Source organism: Paramormyrops kingsleyae, chromosome 9 (genome assembly GCF_048594095.1).
Source record: "Paramormyrops kingsleyae isolate MSU_618 chromosome 9, PKINGS_0.4, whole genome shotgun sequence".
NCBI lineage: Eukaryota > Metazoa > Chordata > Actinopteri > Osteoglossiformes > Mormyridae > Paramormyrops > Paramormyrops kingsleyae.
The window spans coordinates 12,683,337-12,701,706 of record NC_132805.1 but is presented as its reverse complement, the minus strand read 5'-3'; the positions used below and the strand labels follow the sequence as shown (position 1 = coordinate 12,701,706).

At 43.1% G+C, this 18,370-nt stretch overlaps 1 protein-coding gene across 1 annotated transcript; it reads left to right on the top strand.

Moving 5' to 3' along the window:
* The first annotated feature begins 683 nt into the window (after positions 1–683).
* Positions 684–8,940, top strand: zdhhc18a (zinc finger DHHC-type palmitoyltransferase 18a). The gene is made up of 9 exons (XM_023807571.2): positions 684–1,216; positions 1,321–1,668; positions 1,936–2,096; positions 4,180–4,329; positions 6,167–6,304; positions 7,368–7,419; positions 7,588–7,690; positions 8,506–8,615; positions 8,720–8,940. Exons 2-9 carry the CDS (start codon positions 1,457–1,459, stop codon positions 8,799–8,801), a joined length of 1,008 nt encoding a protein of 335 aa, XP_023663339.1. The 5' UTR covers positions 684–1,216; positions 1,321–1,456; the 3' UTR covers positions 8,802–8,940.
* Positions 8,941–18,370: the final 9,430 nt, after the last annotated feature.

The window sequence follows — 18,370 nt, the reverse complement described above, 5'->3', positions numbered from 1 at the left end:
CAGCCCACTGTGTGAAGTGTTGTGAAAAAGTGGACATGGTATTGAGACAAGTGTGAAAAAGATCGGGAAAAACTGTAAGTTATCTAGCTAATGAAGAAATGTCACTTTGTGGAATACGCCGGTTCTGTTAAACCTGAGTGACACAAGGAAGCATAGCACGCAACAATATCTTTTCACTTGTCAAAAATTACAACTTTTCAGAGGAAGCAGGATCGAATGAGGAACAGTATTTTATAGCATGTTTCGCACTGAGAACTTCCAGATAACTGAATGGAAAAGAAATACATTATGGATAGAACTGAAGAATATAGTCACCTGTGTTTAATAACATACACGTTCGAAAAATAAAATAATGCATTTTGAATGTGCACGTTTGTTTTTAAGAGGCAAATACCACGGTCTTGTAAAATATGTTAAATAAGGAGAATGTTTAGGCTCAGGGAAATGTGCATTTAAGATATTCAGTTAATTACTCGATTATACTCTGACTAGCCTGAATGAACTAATCCTGGCAGATCACGATTATCTAGACTCCATTAGGTCCTGCGTTACTGGTCTTTCATGCGTGAGCGCGGTAAGAAACAGAAGTCCAGGGTATGTTGGGGCGCAGTGCCGACATTGCTTTCGGCGGGTTGTACTGAAAGACAATTCTCATATAACGAAACGGGAAAAACATCTATTTACGTAGAATTCATATTTAGCAGTGTTGTGGGCGCCACCATTGTACCCCAGTGATCGATTGCAGAAACGACCCTCACTGCCATGCGAAACTCAGTCAACTAAGCACAGCTCCTACAGAAAAACTAATGCAAAGATACTTGGAGGAGTGTCGGGACATCTGACGATCGGCCGATGTATGGACAAACCTGATTACCGTGATCAGCGACACGCTATCAGAATATCACGAGAAACGCTCAACTAAATAATTTTCTCTATGATGGGTGACTGAATGAGTTCCGAGTTGTCACATTTAGCACTCCATGCAACTTGATCTTCCAGTTAGACCGCGAGAAAGGCGCTTAGTACTACTGTAACACAGGTTTCATATTATATTCCAGTACGTCGCTGACATTCAGAAATCGCGTATTAATAGGTATGCATCGTAGGATAAGGTGGGCTTGAGTAGCATCATTTCCGTGTGCGGTTTGTTATTGGAAGGAAGTGCGTCGGTAACGCTGCTCGTTTGTATTTGTGTCACTCGTCATTGATTGCGCTGGTAAGTACTTTAAGGGGGTCTAACGGGCTCAGAAAAACAGCAGACTGTATGCCGAAGGTAACCCAGCCGCTCAAGCGATATTAATTCATTGTGTTCACTTTCAGGGGATGTCTGACCTGGATGGAATACACGCTGTATATATTTTTTGTAATTGTGGGACTATTAAAAAGAAAAGTCGATTGTCTGGGGCGACAAATTTAGTTATCAAAGAAAAAAATTAAAAGCTGTTGAAATAAGCAGATGGATAGCCGGACGGCCGCGATCACGCCCCCGCGGTCCGAGCAGCGCCCATGTGCCGGGAACCAGCGCCGATCGCGTAGGAAGTGGGAAGTTTTCCCGGGAAAGAACCGCTTCTTCTGCGATGGACGGATAATTGTCGCAAGACAAAGCGGCGTCCTGCCCTTCACCCTCGGCCTGATCATCTTCACCAGCGGCCTCTTCTTTATATTCGAGTAAACGCGCATCCGTCACAACTTGCGGTTTTCTGTATCATAACTTTAATTGATCTCGGGCGAAGGCGCGTCATCGATATAAAGTACAGATTCACTTACAGCGAGGCCATTTTAATTAACTATGTAGATTTGTCTCCTCTAGAGACTGGTATTTAAATCTGAACGGGTCACCTGTTTATTAATAGGCTCTGAACACCATTGCAGTCATAGAATGGGCTACAGTCCCCTCCCTTGTTGATGACACATCTGCATCCTTCCTCATTCCAGCTGTCCCTTCCTGGTGGAGCACCTGACCAGCTTCATTCCGATGGTTGGGGGAGTGCTCTTCATCTTTGTGGTGGTCTCCCTCCTGCAGACCAGCCTCACGGACCCTGGCATTCTGCCCAGGGCGACGCCAGATGAGGCAGCCGACATCGAAAAGCAGATCGGTAAGGGAATGTGTTTGCAGACGTAGGCGGCTGGTTGTGATGGCCACAGTCCAGAGGCTTTTAAAGGATTCCGTTGGATTGACAGCAGGTGGCTCATTTTCCAGATAACCGCTTCAGGTAAAGTTCTTGGCGCTGAAATGCTATCCTGTGGCTGCCATGAACAGGAGTTGGTCACGTCTGGCCTAATATGTCTGTACATGCAAAAGTAACCTGACATGTCTCTTTATTTGCCTCTGCCCAGTATTTAGGAAGAGCAGTGTTTAGTTAATACCTTTTCTCTAAAACTCTGTGTGCAACAGTGTGTCCTTGTCCTCTCTGAATGGTTTGGATGCTAAAGTGATGCTCTGAATCAGTGAGGAAATGAGCAGTACAAGTCATCTGAAAGTGATGGGGGTTAGCCCAGTTGTGTGGGACTGCAGGAGGAGGCAGAGATGTGGTGTTCAGGTGCACGGGCTGGGCACCCAGTAATGGAGGAGGCGGTGTTCAGGTGCACAGGCCGGGTGCCCAGCAATGGAGGAGGTGGTGTTCAGGTGCACGGGCCGGGCCCGGCAATAGAGGAGGCGGTGTTCAGGTGCACGGGTTTGGCACCCAGCAATGGAGGAGGCGGTGTTCAGGTGCATGGGCTGGGCACCCAGCAATAGTGGAGGCGGTGTTTAGGTGCACGGGCTGGGCACCCAGCAATGGAGGAGGCGGTGTTCAGGCGTGCAGGCCGGGCGCCCGGCAATGGAGGAGGTGCTCTTTATACTTCTCATGGCACCCAGCCACATGCTCGGGTGCTTCTTGGGGTTAATGTCTCTCTCTGTATGTATTTTAAAGCCTGTGTGGCTCTGATTTTATGGGGAATGTTAACATTCCATTATGGGAACTCAGTAAAGATCCTCAGGCATGGTATCCAGTAGTGTCCAGTAGAACTGTAATGTAAGTGGAAATATCCCAACATGTGTGAGCAGAAGCAGTGATTTGCCTAAAAGGGATATTCCTGCTTTCCATGTGCTGTCATAGTTTGTTTGCATTCCAGCTTAGCTGCTCAGTTATGTAACTCAAGTTATTTGGAGGAGTTGTGAGGTTTGTGCTTTGCTCTAAAGTGTAATAGTGCTTCTATCCTGTATGATATCTTGGTTAATCTGTTCTTAACTCCTTTGGCCCTATCTGTGACCTAAACTATAACTGTTAGTGTTTAAAAACACTAGGTTAGACATTCCTGTTAATGATAAGAAAAATCAGATTCATATTGCTTACTCCCCTGATAAGTAAATATATAGTCTCACCTTGTTAAATTACAAATATAAAAATCTGTGATTAGATTGTGAGGTGGTGTTCAGGTGCACGGGCCGGGCCCGGCAATAGAGGAGGTGGTGTTCAGGTGCGCGGGCTGGGCACCCGGCAATCGAGGAGGCGGTGTTCAGGCGTGCGGGCCGGGCCCCCGGCAATGGAGGAGGCGGTGTTCAGGCGTGCGGGCCGGGCGCCCGGCAATGGAGGAGGCGGTGTTCAGGCGTGCGGGCCGGGCGCCCGGCAATGGAGGAGGCGGTGTTCAGGCGTGCGGGCCGGGCGCCCGGCAATGGAGGAGGCGGTGTTCAGGCGTGCGGGCCGGGCGCCCGGCAATGGAGGAGGCGGTGTTCAGGCGTGCGGGCCGGGCGCCCGGCAATGGAGGAGGCGGTGTTCAGGCGTGCGGGCCGGGCGCCCGGCGGGAGGTGCTCTTTATACTTCTCATGGCACCCAGCCACATGCTCGGGTGCTTCTTGGGGTTAATGTCTCTCTCTGTATGTATTTTAAAGCCTGTGTGGCTCTGATTTTATGGGGAAACTATAACTGTTAGTGTTTAAAAACACTAGGTTAGACATTCCTGTTAATGATAAGAAAAATCAGATTCATATTGCTTACTCCCCTGATAAGTAAATATATAGTATCACCTTGTTAAATTACAAATATAAAAATCTGTGATTAGAATAATTGGTGGACGGGCTGATGCTGTATTAAATTTTTTTGTATGTATTTTCATGGAATTTGGGATGGAATGACTGTAGCCTTGGCCGCCCCTATGCAGTTTGCACAGACTAACCTGGACCGTTTGCCCCCTGCCCAGCGGAGTCTGGATCGTCTGAGTATCACCCTCCCCCACGCACCCGGGAGGTCGTCATCAACGATCAGGTGGTCATGCTCAAGTACTGCTTCACCTGCAAGATATTCCGGCCGCCACGCACCTCCCACTGTGGCCTGTGTGACAACTGTGTGGGTAAGGATGAGCATCAGAGCCCCCATCTCCCTGCTATGCAGCACGACCCATTTGGACTCCCCCCATAGGCCTAGCTGTCAGAAGCAGTCCTCTCTTACCACCTTAAATATTTTAAAACAGGAGTCTCACTAGTGCTGTGTTTTTTTTTTTGTTTTTTTTTTTTGCTGTTTGACGAACAGGAACATTTCTGCTTGGAAAAACTGAAACGTGTGTGTGTGTGTGTGTGTGTGGGAGAGGCAACTGACTGGACTTTTAAATTTCCAGTTTATAGAAAAACAAATTTGTAATCAAGAAGGACAATAATGCCTTGTTTTATGTTTTAACTTTTTTTGACCCATTAATAGAAGTTTAAGTCCCTTGCTGAAGAGGACAACTGGACTTTTAGCTGACAGTGTAAGGTTGTCATTAACCATTGCAGATCCGGCTGCATTCACTGCTGCACAACAGAAAACCCAAACATACTAGCATTCAGTACAATTTTTATTTTTTAAAATTGGTAAATACAATCATAGTAATGAACGGGGGGTTATTTTTGGTCTCAGGCTGGTTTAAAATCCCCTTAATACAAAAATAGCTCGAGATATAGATCTAGTTTGCCAAGGTGACTGCATACATATCGCTGGCTGACTTTTCATGCCCTGCTTTCATCTGAACTTCTCTGACAATATCATATGAATATTCATTGTCATAGGAGACAATCTCCAGTTAACAACTAAAATGTCATTGGTCTGTTAGAAGAGCCAGTTGTGATGTTATAAAAGGATCCTGGAAATGCCACCAATCCCAGCCTGTGATCTGTTTTCAAAGAATGATCATGCTTATGAGACTGCGGAGTTACAGGGGGGTTCCTAACTGGCTATTGGCGAATTTCCAAATTCAAAAGAATGATGCAAGATTTTTTTTCCCTCCCTTCTGAACCTGCAGAATATTAAAATGAAATATTTTTACAGCTATATTTAATTCTGTATTTGCCACATGACACTTACCGTTGCCTCCACACTCTTGGCAATTGCTTCAGATAAGTCACTGATATTTGCATTGAAACCACTTGTGCTACAAAAACATAGTCAGATTGTTGGTTTGCGGTAGTATTGTCCAGGACCATGTGAATCTCGTCACATGAATTGCTGCAATTACAGCTTTTGCGTTCTGTGATTCTGGTTTCTGTTTTTCCTTTGTTTAAAAAACGAATAAAATTGAAATAATTGCAGTCCCCAATTTTGGAAAGTCTACGGCCTTTTTCTTGATTACAATTTAATGGAATTTAGAAATGTTTAAAAATAATTACAAGAATTCCCTCCCACACAGGCACAGTATAAGTAAGTACTGCAGTACTGAAATTCCTATTCTCAGGAAATTCTTCCTCCATATAAATTGTTAGCAGCTGTTGGTCATTATTTTAATTGACAGGAAATGGAATTACATTTTGGTGTTTGCTGAAACAGTGCACTGTATGTGGTAATAAGCACTGCTAACAAAATTTCAAGTGCTCTGTAATAGCTGATTTGTATAGCCTGCAGCATACCATAGTTTGTGTTGAGGCAGATTTTTGGGGCAGAAATCTATAAAGCTGAAGTCTGTCAGCAGAGAGCTTGCGTCTTCGCTTGACAGATGCACTCCAAAACGGGGTGGGACAGCACTTCTGTGAAGCTTGTGACTTGCTCAGACTTGCTTCTACGCTCCACGTCTGTTGGTATGAAAGTGGCCCATTCAGTCCCTGCATGCACCATACTTTTCTCCATTTCATTTCAGACAGTTCTCTTATGGTAAAGCGTACTAGTCCGTAGAGGGGAGGCCTCTCTGGTGATTTTGTTCCCTCTCCCCTGTCTTCCTGCAGAAAGGTTTGATCATCACTGTCCCTGGCTTGGCAACTGTGTGGGCAAGAGAAACTACCGCTTCTTCTACACCTTTATCGTGTCTCTGTCCTTCTTGACTGCCTTCATCCTCGGTGGTGTAATCACTCACCTTACACTGCGTAAGTATAACCCCCCCCCAAGGTGTTTAAGCTGTTGATAGCTGATCCTTTTTGTTTTGCTATATTCGTGTTTCTGGCATTTCTGCTAAACTAGCTTGTGCTTCGATGTGCTCGTCCGGAAGAAGCTTTGGGTTGCTGCTTCCTGTCGTGTTCCTGTCCCCGTACCCCGCGCCCTCACAGCCTGCTGGGCCGTGACGCTGCACCCAAACCCAAAAGGCGTAGCCCCACGGGAGACAGACGCTTGCAGGAGCAGCTGGGGGGGGGATCTGTGGGCAAGAGATTTGGCTGAACGGCAGCGAGCGGCATAGCTGGTAGTTGACGCTGTGGTATAGTTTGCAGGTTGTTTAAGGGTAAGCTGATTTGCATGAAATGTGAAATGTAAGCTCTATTTGGCTATTTCAGTCTGTGGTTTGGAGAGCAGATTGGATAAATGCAGAATGGTAATGTAATATATACTTAGTAAAATTATTAATTGCATAATGGATCTGCACACGATCACATGGCATTATCACATAAACGGCGATATTTATAAAACAAAAAATGAAATGACCTGAAATAAACTATTTGGCTATAGTTTATCTACCAATACTGTCAGATAAATTGACGTTACTGTGAGTTGTCAGCAGACCCAAAGCAGTGGTGACAATAAGTGACTATTGCACAAGGCAACGAAATATCACGCAGCCCTCTGGCATAATATAACAAAGATCTATTCAGCATGCAGCAATACTGGGGAGAAAACATCAGATGTAGAAGCTTAGGCTTTTAAAAGGAACCATAACAGTTGTCAGGTGACTAAGGGACTGTTTTAAAAGAGCATTTTTCATAGTTTTCTACTTTGTTTTGATGCCTGTTTCTCTTGCTGTCCTTAGCCACAGAATCTGGCACATGGCGTCACTCATATTGGAGTGTAGGGATGATCTTTAACTGTATTTTGAATGGAAAGTGTGTTTGTGTGTGTGTGTGTGTGTGTGTGTGTGCCTGTGCATGAGCTCCCCCCATAACCCTGTGTGATTCGGCTGGTTTATGCTGTGCTGGTCTCAGGCTTGCCTTTCTCCCTTAGGTTCTCAGGAAGACAGGGGTCTCCTCCTCGCCCTGAAGAAAAGCCCAGCCAGATATCCTTTGTTTCCATGAAGATGCCCTCAGTCCCTGGCTGTGGCCTGGGTGCCTGAGGTCGTCCTTTGCCTGAGGTCGTGATTGTATGTGAAAGCAGACTTGACTGTCGTGCTGTCTGCCCTAATCTAGCTAGTTTTGGCATGTGTTTAATTCTTTGACATTTGCACTGTCCTGGAGTTGGTCGTGTGCTGCTTCTCTATTTGGTCTATTCTGGGCCTCACAGGCTTCCATACCTACCTGGTGGCATCTAACCTCACCACCAATGAGGATGTGAGTACAGCTCTATTTAATTTTTATTTCAAATTTTATTATTGTTTCTGCATTGCTTTTTTCGGTCTGATAGGTGTGGTTTCAATGAAAACCATTTTTGCATGCCTTGAGGGTTATCCATATTAAATGTATTTGCTTCATTGAGTTTAATTCATTTTAATTTGAAAGGGCCATAGATATACAAAATTCCTTATAAATATTTGTATAAGTGCAAATGTATTAAATGAAAATATTAGTCAGTCGCATATGAATAACTGCCTTTTAAGGTGAGTTTGCAGTGAGTGTAGCTTTAAGAATGACTGTTTCACTTGGCTAACACTTAAATGTCTCTATAAATAGTGTGGTAAGGAGTTAGGTAGTAGCATTAAGGAATGTTTATTAAATGGCAGGCTTATTTTAACCGTCTGAAATATGTGAAACCACTTCACACATAAACTGCATCCGTGACCATAAGCTGGATGGATGGATGGAGACTTATATATTCATGACTTCCCATTCCTTGTTCTGCTGAAAGTCTGCGGAGATTTTCTCTGTCCTAGAACCCTGTGCTTTGGCTCTTTTCCCGATAAACCACTAATTTGAGCATCTGACCTTTAGTTTATTTAAAGGGAGTTATTGCTATTTTAAAAGATCCATCCTTTGGTTTTTATTAACTTAAACTATATGTACATTCTCAAAAACTGAAAACGTACTCCTGTCTGTACTGCTGGGGCATAAGTATAGTAGTAGTAACTTGGTATCGATGATGGACGTTACTCTCCTAGCTGATGTAATGCCGTGGCTGTTTTTGTTTCCCATCCTGTCTGCATGCACAGGCTAAGGGCCTGTGGTCTGGGAAGAGGTTGGCAGACTCTGCAAATCCCTACAGCTATAACAACATGTGCACCAACTTCTGCTCGGTGCTGTGTGGACCCCTGCCCCCCAGGTAGGGCCTCCTGGTCTCCAGGTGGCATTTCTGGCTGATGGGGGATCTGTCATTAAGGGGCTTTTGTGGATGTACCGTAACTGAACAGCTTTTCACCTCTTCAGCCTCATTGACCGCAGGGGCTTCATTCCACAGAAGGGTGCCCCCCCCCCACCCCACTCCCCGCTGCCTTCACGCTCAAAGTGACCTCAACAGGGAAGAAGGCTCGACTTTGTGCCGTGAAGCCGCCACCTTATGCCTTGATTCCACAGCCACATCATCATGGCCTAGTAGGTGTGGTCTACCCATAAAGTGTCCTGGTAGACCTGCTTTGGCCTGGTGCTGATTTAGGCTGACTAATGGTGATCCCACCAGGGAACTGGTGTCAGTCGGGTATGTTGGGATATTAGTTATGTTATAAATAACAATGATTTGTAGCTTCCTACTGAACCGATTTGCCCTTGTCTTTTTGTGATTGATGAAATATGGGAATGGAAGCCGAAGTGAGACCCAACGAGTGCAGAAGCAGCTTCCGTAATGTATTGCGACCAGATGGTTGTCTGTCTCCTTCAAAAGGAGGATTAAAACCAGTCCTATGTGTCAAGTATGAACCCAAACTGTTCTCTCATTGGCTGAATGCCTCGGGGAGCAGAAGCGACGGCTTTCGTGTACGATGACGTCTTTGGCCTGAACACCCGTCATTTATAATTGCTTTTTATATCCGTCAGCAGGATGTGGCTGCCAGCCCCTTCAGGACGGTAATCGTATCTGAGGCTCTCAAAGAGGCCTTCTGAACTCGCCATTCTCTCGCTAAATTTCTGTATTGCGGATTTGAAGCCGTCCTGTTTTCCTGGGTGTGAAGATGCTGGATGAGGCATGACTTTGCAACCTAGAAGGATCTTCTCAAGTCTGGGCAGTGTAGCTTTGGGAGATGGAGTCGTCCTTTAATGTCTGGGCTCATAATTGCGGTAATTACCTCTGTTTATTGGGGCAAGACTCTGCTTGTCCAGTCAAACTGGCTGCTACATTGGAATGAAGGATTTTGTCTTTGTCTTAGAAAAAAAAATATTTCTGTAATTCTCAGGGCAGGTGTTAGTGGCAAGGATGGCCTTCTTACTGAAATCGGTATGTCCTTGCAGGCATCCTCTGGTCCCCATTAAAGACATTTTGCAGTGAGGTTTTCCATTCAAATAGAGATTCCACAAATTCCCTATTGCACAGCTTTTTTTTGTCAGTCATATACTCGCCCTAATTCAGATAATATATATCGTACTTGAAAGCTCTTAATTCCTCTGGCACTTTATGCAGTAGGGATGTAAAAACTAGCTGATAAGAACATGCTGTAACTTTTCAGTGTACAAGCCACCATCCCATGAATGTACAGGTCGCAAGCCTCTAATCCAGCTGTACTGCACAGTGACTTGTAATGGTGTCCCTTTATTTAGCCTGGTACCGGTTAGCTCACTGCAGAGTATGTGCATGAATGTCTTACTAAAAGAGTATAAAATATTTAATTACATTTTTATTGCATTGTGTGATGCATTTCTTTGGATTTTTTTTTAATTAATGGATGTTTTTAAAATAAATGTTATTAAACCTTTTTGTGTGTTTTCATCCAAATAAAGTTTGCTTTTGGCTTCGTCATGTCTCACTGTCATACTTCCAGCTCTTTTATTTAGTGAATGGGTGCCACTTTACAATAAGTCTACCCATATAAAGGGTTTATGAATGGTTTATAATCTGGTTATTAATTAGGTTGTAACAATTTGTAAATCATTAATAGATCATATTAAACAAGTTATAACAGTTTTTATTAATGAGTTACTACCATTTACAAGTGACAAAAGGGAGCCTTATTGTAAAGTGGTACCAGTGGATGTTTTTTGTCCAAAGCGGTGTTTGACAGGATCAGCCAGTCCCTGGAGCAGCTGGGTAGAGGGCCTTGTTCAAGGGCCCAATGGTGACATCACTCTGAATCTACACTCACCTAAAGGATTATCAGGAACACCATACTAATACGGTGTTTGATCCCCTTTCGCCTTCAGAACTGCCTTAATTCTACGTGGCATTGATTCAACAAGGTGCTCAAAGCATTCTTTAGAAATGTTGGCCCATATTGATAGGATAGCATCTTGCAGTTGATGGAGATTTGTGGGTTGCACATCCAGGGCACGAAGCTCCCGTTCCACCACATCCCAAAGATGCTCTATTGGGTTGAGATCTGATGACTGTGGGGGCCATTTTAGTACAGTGAACTCATTGTCATGTTCAAGAAACCAATTTGAAATGATTCGAGCTTTGTGACATGGTGCATTATCCTGCTGGAAGTAACCATCAGAAGATGGGTACATGGTGGTCATAAAGGGATGGACATGGTCAGAAACAATGCTCAGGTAGGCCATGGCATTTAAACGATGACCAATTGGCACTAAGGGGCCTAAAGTGTGCCAAGAAAACATCCCCCACACCATTACACCACCACCAGCTGCCTACACAGTGGTAACAAGGCATGATGGATCCATGTTCTCATTCTGTTTACGCCAAATTCTGACTCTACCATTTGAATATCTCAACAGAAATCGAGACTCATCAGACCAGGCAACATTTTTCTAGTCTTCAACTGTCCAATTTTGGTGAGCTCGTGCAAATTGTAGCCTCTTTTTCCTATTTGTAGTGGAGATGAGTGGTACCCGGTGGGGTCTTCTGCTGTTGTAGCCCATCCGCCTCAAGGTTGTGCGTGTTGTGGCTTCACAAATGCTTTGCTGCATACCTCGGTTGTAACGAGTGGTTATTTCAGTCAAAGTTGCTCTTCTATCAGCTTGAATCAGTCGGCCCATTCTCCTCTGACCTCTAGCATCAACAAGGCATTTTCGCCCACAGGACTGCCGCATACTGGATGTTTTTCCCTTTGCACACCATTCTTTGTAAACCCTAGAAATGATTGTGCGTGAAAATCCCAGTAACTGAGCAGATTGTGAAATACTCAGACCGGCCCGTCTGGCACCAACAACCATGCCACGCTCAAAATTGCTTAAATCACCTTTCTTTCCCATTCTGACATTCAGTTTGGAGTTCAGGAGATTGTCTTGACCAGGACCACACCCCTAAATGCATTGAAGCAACTGCCATGTGATTGGTTGATTAGATAATTGCATTAATGAGAAATTGAACAGGTGTTCCTAATAATCCTTTAGGTGAGTGTATACCAGTGGCATTAAGATCACCGGTAGCTTCCCAGCATCCCCACACACTGTCTTGCACTTAATGAAACATCATTTTTGTCTCCTAGGTTTATAGTGCAATGACTGATAACACAACACAGGACCTGTATATTTTCCAATGTCGCCCTGGATCTCTGCCTGTCCCTACAGCCTTTTGGGGAGGTTGTGGTGTATAGTGTGATGAGTATGTATCCCCTTTGTACAGCATGACATCCTGTCTTGTTGATGAAAGCCTTTCTTGTTTTTCTCCTTTGTTACCCTAGCCTTTGTTAACCACTGCATGTCCTCCCTTGCCTGTAGGTCATAGTGCATACTTTAAGAGTAGAACAAGAGTACGGGATATCTAATTTTAGTGATGTGGGGATGGGAATGAAGTCTTGACAACCACTGTGAGGTTATTCTGTTGCTTCTGTTCTCTTTGGGTTCTTATGTCGGTGTTACAGGGATGGATTTTAGAAACTGATTTCCAGGATTTAGCTTTTTCTTCATGGAATCTTAGCCCAGCACTGTATCACTGCTGTGTCTGGTTCTTCCCAACAGTGTTTTCTAATGCAATAACCAGGAGTTTCTTTTGGGGTGTAAGTATCTACAATTCAATTATTACTACTCAGAATGTCTATTTTAGATATCTTCAACCATTTTGCATTTTGGATATCTATAATGTAATTATAGATATCTAAAGCTACATTAGTACTTGTACGAACTGAATTTTAGACATAGCAAATGCCCAGTTGTACTAGTAAGAATTCAATTGTCGATATATATCCGCAATTGTATTTTTACTAGTAATTTCTACAAATGAATTGTTGATATCTGCAGAAAATTATATTGATAACTACATTGCAGATATCTTTAACCATTTTGTATTTTGGACATCTAACAAATAAATTGTGACTGTAATAACTGAATTGCAGACACTTTAAAAGTCCATAGTCTCCCAAATGTGGGCTTCGTCCCCCTACATTGACCACACTGTAACCACTCTTCATTCCAGTGAACTCCAAGCAGTGTTGGTCATCCTGGGTGGTGTTATTTGGTCATATTTCTTCCTTAACTATAACTGCTATGGCTTTATATAACTCTGCAGTCCCAGTTCCACCCAGGGCCATTAAATCATTAAACCCAGGACACACTGAAGCAGTATCCCCATTGGTCTGAGCTGGGTTGCAGTCTTGATTCTATGCTAAAATGTCAAAGCAATTGGGCTGCAAGACTTTTGTCTTTGAATTGAAAGCAAGGGAATGAAGGGTGGTATCTCAAGTTCCTCAATGTTCTCCTCTGTAAAGGGTCAGTAGGGGGCAGCTGGAGTGCTTTATAAATTCACTGGTGAACTAAGTGTAACTATATCCTCCTGAGACCCAAGGAAAAAAGTATCCTTCAATTTTAGGTTATTTGTCTTTGGAGGAAATAAGACATCTTACAATTTAGATTTTTTCAAATTTATTTTTATTTTTAATTTCACAGCATGTCCTCTTTAGTGTACAACAGGAATAAATATGTTTCCTTACATCAGTGAAAAGATAGATGCAAAAACAAAATGTCCACTGCAATGGACATAAATGAATGGGTGGGGTCTCAGGAGGATAAACACATGCACAACAAGAAGGCAGAATTTAAGCCTCCACTGCATCTGAATGCTGTGTGCCTGTAGAGTTGGAGTTGGAGTGTCACAATGTATCTACATCCATCCAGCATGTAGGCAGCTCTGGGCTGTCAGCCTGCAGCTCAGCAAAGACGACTCTGCGCAAGCCGAAGAGAAGCAGTATATTTTTTGCCTCTTGTATGTAATGGAATCATGGTTTTTTTTTAGTTTCAGAAGGGAGCACACTGACTTGCTGTCATCAGAATGCCCTTGGAGCCACGAGCAGATGAAAATTGCTCACATGTCTAATTTTTTACTGAGTTAAGACTTAATGAAAGGCTTAAATGGACTACAAATTGCTGAATATATTGCAGACCTGTGGCACTCCTGATTTACTTCTGTGACAGCTTAAGACCTAAATTTACAATTTTAGTACCAATCGTAAATTTCTCAGGCTTCTTTACAGTATCTTTGAAAGACAGAGTGGAGTAGCTGCTATTCTACTTTTAAGAATGCATATTTTTTTTGTGGAATTTGTGAAGCCGTTTTGTACTTTGTTCTAATATTGTTCTTTGTCACTGGGTCATGGAATAAGTAAGGGAATGGGAGGCTATGTAACTTTTATGTAGGTATCTGAAATGAGAAAAAAATAGCAGAACATGCTACTGTATACAAGGCACTGTAGGGAGAGTATCTCCTTGAAACTACACTCACTGGCCACTTTATTAGGTACACTTTGCTAGTACCGGTTTGGACCCCCTTTTGCCTTCAGACCTGCCTTAATTCTTCATGGCATAGATCAAACGAGGTGCTTTAAACATTCCTCAGAGACTTTGGTCCATGTTCACATGACAGCATCACGCAGTTTCTGTAGATTTGTTGTCTGCACCTTCATGATGCAAATCTCCCGTTCCACCATATTCCATAGGTGCTCTTCTGGATTGACTGGTGGCTGTGGAAGCCATTTGAGTACAGTGATCTCATGCTCAAGCTTTGAGCTTTGTGACATGGCGTGTTTTTCTGCTGGAAGTAGCCATTAGAATCTGGGTACACTGTGGTCATACAGGGATGGACATGGTCAGCAAGCAACTATATTCAGGTGGGCTGCGGCATTTAAACAATGTTCAAACTGTGCCAAGAAAACATCCCCCACACCATCACACCACCATGGCCAGCCTGGATTATTGATACGAGGCACGATGGATCCATGCTTCTTGTTTGCGCCAAATTCTGACTACCATCTAAATGTCGCAGCAGAATTTGAGACTGAGAATTTGACCAGGCAACGTTTTTCCAATCTTCCATTGTCTACTTTTAATGAGCCCATGTCCACTGTAGCCTCAGTTTCTTGTTCTTAGCTACTGGAGTGGCACTCAGCGTGAACTTCTGCTGCTGTAGCCCATCTGCTTCCAGGTTGATGTGTTGTGTGTTCAGAGATGCTGTCCTGCAATGAGCGATTATTTGAGTTAATGTTGCCTTTCCATCAGTTGAACTAGTCTGGCCATTCTTCTCTGACCTCTGCCATTAAAAAGGCATTTTCAGCCAGAGAACCGCTGCTCACTGGATGTTTTTTCTTAAGAACATAAGAACATAAGAAATATACAAACGAGAGGAGGCCATTCGGCCCATCGAGCTCGCTTGGGGAGAACTTAACTAATAGCTCAGAGTTGTTAAAATCTTATCTAGCTCTGATTTAAAGGAACCCAAGGATTCAGCTTGCACTACGTTATCAGGAAGACTATTCCATACTCTGACTACACGCTGTGTAAAGAAGTGCTTCCTTAAATCCAGTTTGAAATGTTCTCCCGCTAATTCCCACCTATGGCCACGAGTTCTTGTATTTGAACTAATGCTGAAGTAACTATTCGGTTGAACAGCATCCAAACCTGTTAGAATCTTATAGACCTGGATCATGTCCCCCCTCAGTCTCCTTTGCTTGAGGCTGAACAGATTTAGCTCAAATAACCTTTCCTCGTATGACATTCCTCTAAGACCAGGAATCATTCTTGTGGCCCTACGCTGCACCTTTTCTAAGGCCGCTATGTCCTTTTTAAGATATGGTGACCAAACCTGTACACAATATTCTAGGTGAGGTCTCACCAAGGAATTGTATAATCTTAGCATTACCTCCCTTGACTTAAACTCCACACACCTGGAGATATACCCCAACATCCTATTGGCCTTTTTTATTGCTTCCCCGCACTGGCGAGAATGAGACATGGAAGCATCAACATACACACCAAGGTCTTTCTCATAATCAGCTACCTTTATTTCAGTAGGTCCCATAAAATACCTGTACTTTATATTTCTGCTCCCTACATGGAGTACCTTACATTTGTCTATGTTAAATTTCATCTGCCAGGTGTCAGCCCAGTCACTAATTAAATTAAGATCCCGCTGTAGCTGCTGAGCCGCTAGTTCAGTATCTGCTACACCACCCACCTTGGTGTCATCTGCAAATTTCACCAGTTTACTGTATATATTGGTGTCTATATCATTTATGTAAATAAGGAACAAAAGTGGTCCTAAAATTGAACCCTGCGGTACCCCACTATGAACGCAGGCCCACTGTGACATCGAGCCTCTTATAACTACTCGCTGCTTCCTATCCGTTAACCAGTTATCAATCCAAGTCGCTACAGTTCCTAAAATACCTGTCGCTTTGAGTTTAAGTGAGAGCCTCTTGTGGGGAACAACATCAAAAGCCTTTTGGAAATCTAAATAGATGACATCATAGGCCTTCTTATCATCAACTTCCTGAGTAGCTTCCTCAAAAAACTCCAACAGATTTGTTAAACAGGATCTACCTCTCCTAAATCCATGCTGGCTATCCCTCAAAATGTTATTTGAGTCCAGGTAATCTACCATTTTCTCTTTGATTATAGCCTCCATAACTTTACCAGTTATACAAGTTAGACTGATTGGCCTATAGTTTGACAAATTACTTCTATCCCCTTTTTTGAAAATGGGCGTTATGTTGGCATGCTTCCAATCAGAAGGTACCACACCTTCAGATAAGGATTTTTGAAACAGTAATGTTAAGGGTTGGCAAATAATATCCCTCATCTCTTTTAACACTATAGGTAAGATGCCATCAGGGCCCTGTGATTTATTTATTTTGAGCTTAGCTAGGCTTTGCAAAACATCAGCTTCAGTTATATATATATTAGTTATAGACGATGTTGGATTAGTAATAAGAACTGGTAAGTTACTAGTGTCCTCAACAGTGAATACCCATGCAAAACTATCATTGAACTCATTTACTATGTCAATGTCGTTTTCAATTATAAGACCCTTACTATCCTGCAGATTAGTGATTTCAGCTTTTAGAGCTCTTTTAGAGTTAAAATACTGGAAGAAACTTTTAACGTCATCCTTAGCCTCCAATGCGATCTTCCTTTCGACATTCCTTTTAGCTTGTCTAATGTCATTTTTTAATTCAGCCTGTAGATTTAGATACTCTTGCTTTATTATGTCATCATCAGTTATTTTCCATCTCTGGAACAAAGCCCTTTTCCTCCTTACTTTATACTTTATGTCCCTATTAAACCACCTAGGTTGCAATTTCCTTGATTTATTCTTGCTAGAAACAGGTATGAAGTCCTCTTGTACTTGCAATAATGTGCTTTTAAAAAATCCCCATGCCTCTTCAACAGTTTTGTTAATTAACTCCATCCAGTTCACAGTTTCTAGTTTTAATCTCATACAATTGAAGTTAGCCTTCCTAACATTATATATTTTTGATTTGGACTTTGCTCTTCGGGCACTAAACTTAACCTCAAATTTAACCATGTTATGATCGCTACTGTCAAGTGGTTCTAAAACATCTAATTTACCAATCCTGTCCTGGTTATTAGACAAAACAAGATCAAGAATGGCATCTCCCCTGGTAGGGGTGTTAAACTGAGTAAAAAAACAATCCTGTACCAATTCCACCATGTCAAGTTCATTTTCAGAAGATCCAGCAACAATGTCCCACTGCATCCCCGGTAGATTAAAATCACCCATAACTACCACATCATTTTTATTGCTCATAATCCTAATATCACTGTATAACAATCTGCTTTCCTCAGCAGCTACATTGGGTGCTCTGTAACAAACACCGACAATTAGGCTATTTGAGTTTGTAGCATCTAATTTTACCCATATAGCTTCCGTACTTTTACTTATATCAGTAAGCTCCCTTGCCTGCAAGTTTTCCTTTACATATACTGCAACACCACCTCCCTTCTTACCTATACGGTCTTTACGGAACAATGTGTAACCATCCATATTATATTCTTGTCCATCCTTATCACTCAACCACGTTTCAGTTATTGCTATAATATCATAAGAGTCTGATGAGATAAGAGCCTCTAAATCATGAATTTTATTCCTAATACTCCTGGCGTTTAAATACAGACAACAAAGGGTAGGCCTATTACAGTGCCTACTTATAATATGATTTTTTGGGGCTTTCCGTTTCCCCCCAGTTACATACTTAACTAACCTCCCTGCCCCCCCAGTCCCTAGTTTAAACATTCCTCAACTACTCTACAAATACACCTTCCCAGTACACTGGTTCCCCTCCGGTTCAGATGCAACCCATCCGGCTTGAACAGGTCCCACCTGTTCCAGAAGGTCCTCCAGTGCCCCATAAACGTAAACCCCTCTTTCCTACACCATCCTTTTAGCCACGCATTTAATCTCCTTATTTCAGTTAACTTAGCCTGACTTGCGCGTGGCACGGGGAGTATTTCAGAAAATACCACCATGGACGTTCTGCTTCTAAGCTTATTGGCGACTTCTATAAATTTATCCTGCAGAACAGCCCTTCTACCCTTGCCTATGTCATTGGTGCCAACATGCACCACGACAACTGGATCCACCCCAGCTGGGGCCAAAAGCTTGTCCACACGATCTGGAAGGTTTCCTACCTGGGCACCAGGCAGGCAAGACACCGTACGGGACCCTCTATCACGCGTGCACACAAC

Coding starts and splice junctions, on each gene's coding strand:
- zdhhc18a (XM_023807571.2), top strand. CDS start 1,457: ATGGATAGCCGGACGGCCGCGATCACGCCCCCGCGGTCCGAGCAGCGC. Junction 6,305..7,367: donor AATCACTCACCTTACACTGC/GTAAGTATAACC, acceptor TTTCTCCCTTAG/GTTCTCAGGAAGACAGGGGT. Junction 7,420..7,587: donor CTGAAGAAAAGCCCAGCCAG/ATATCCTTTGTT, acceptor TGACATTTGCAC/TGTCCTGGAGTTGGTCGTGT.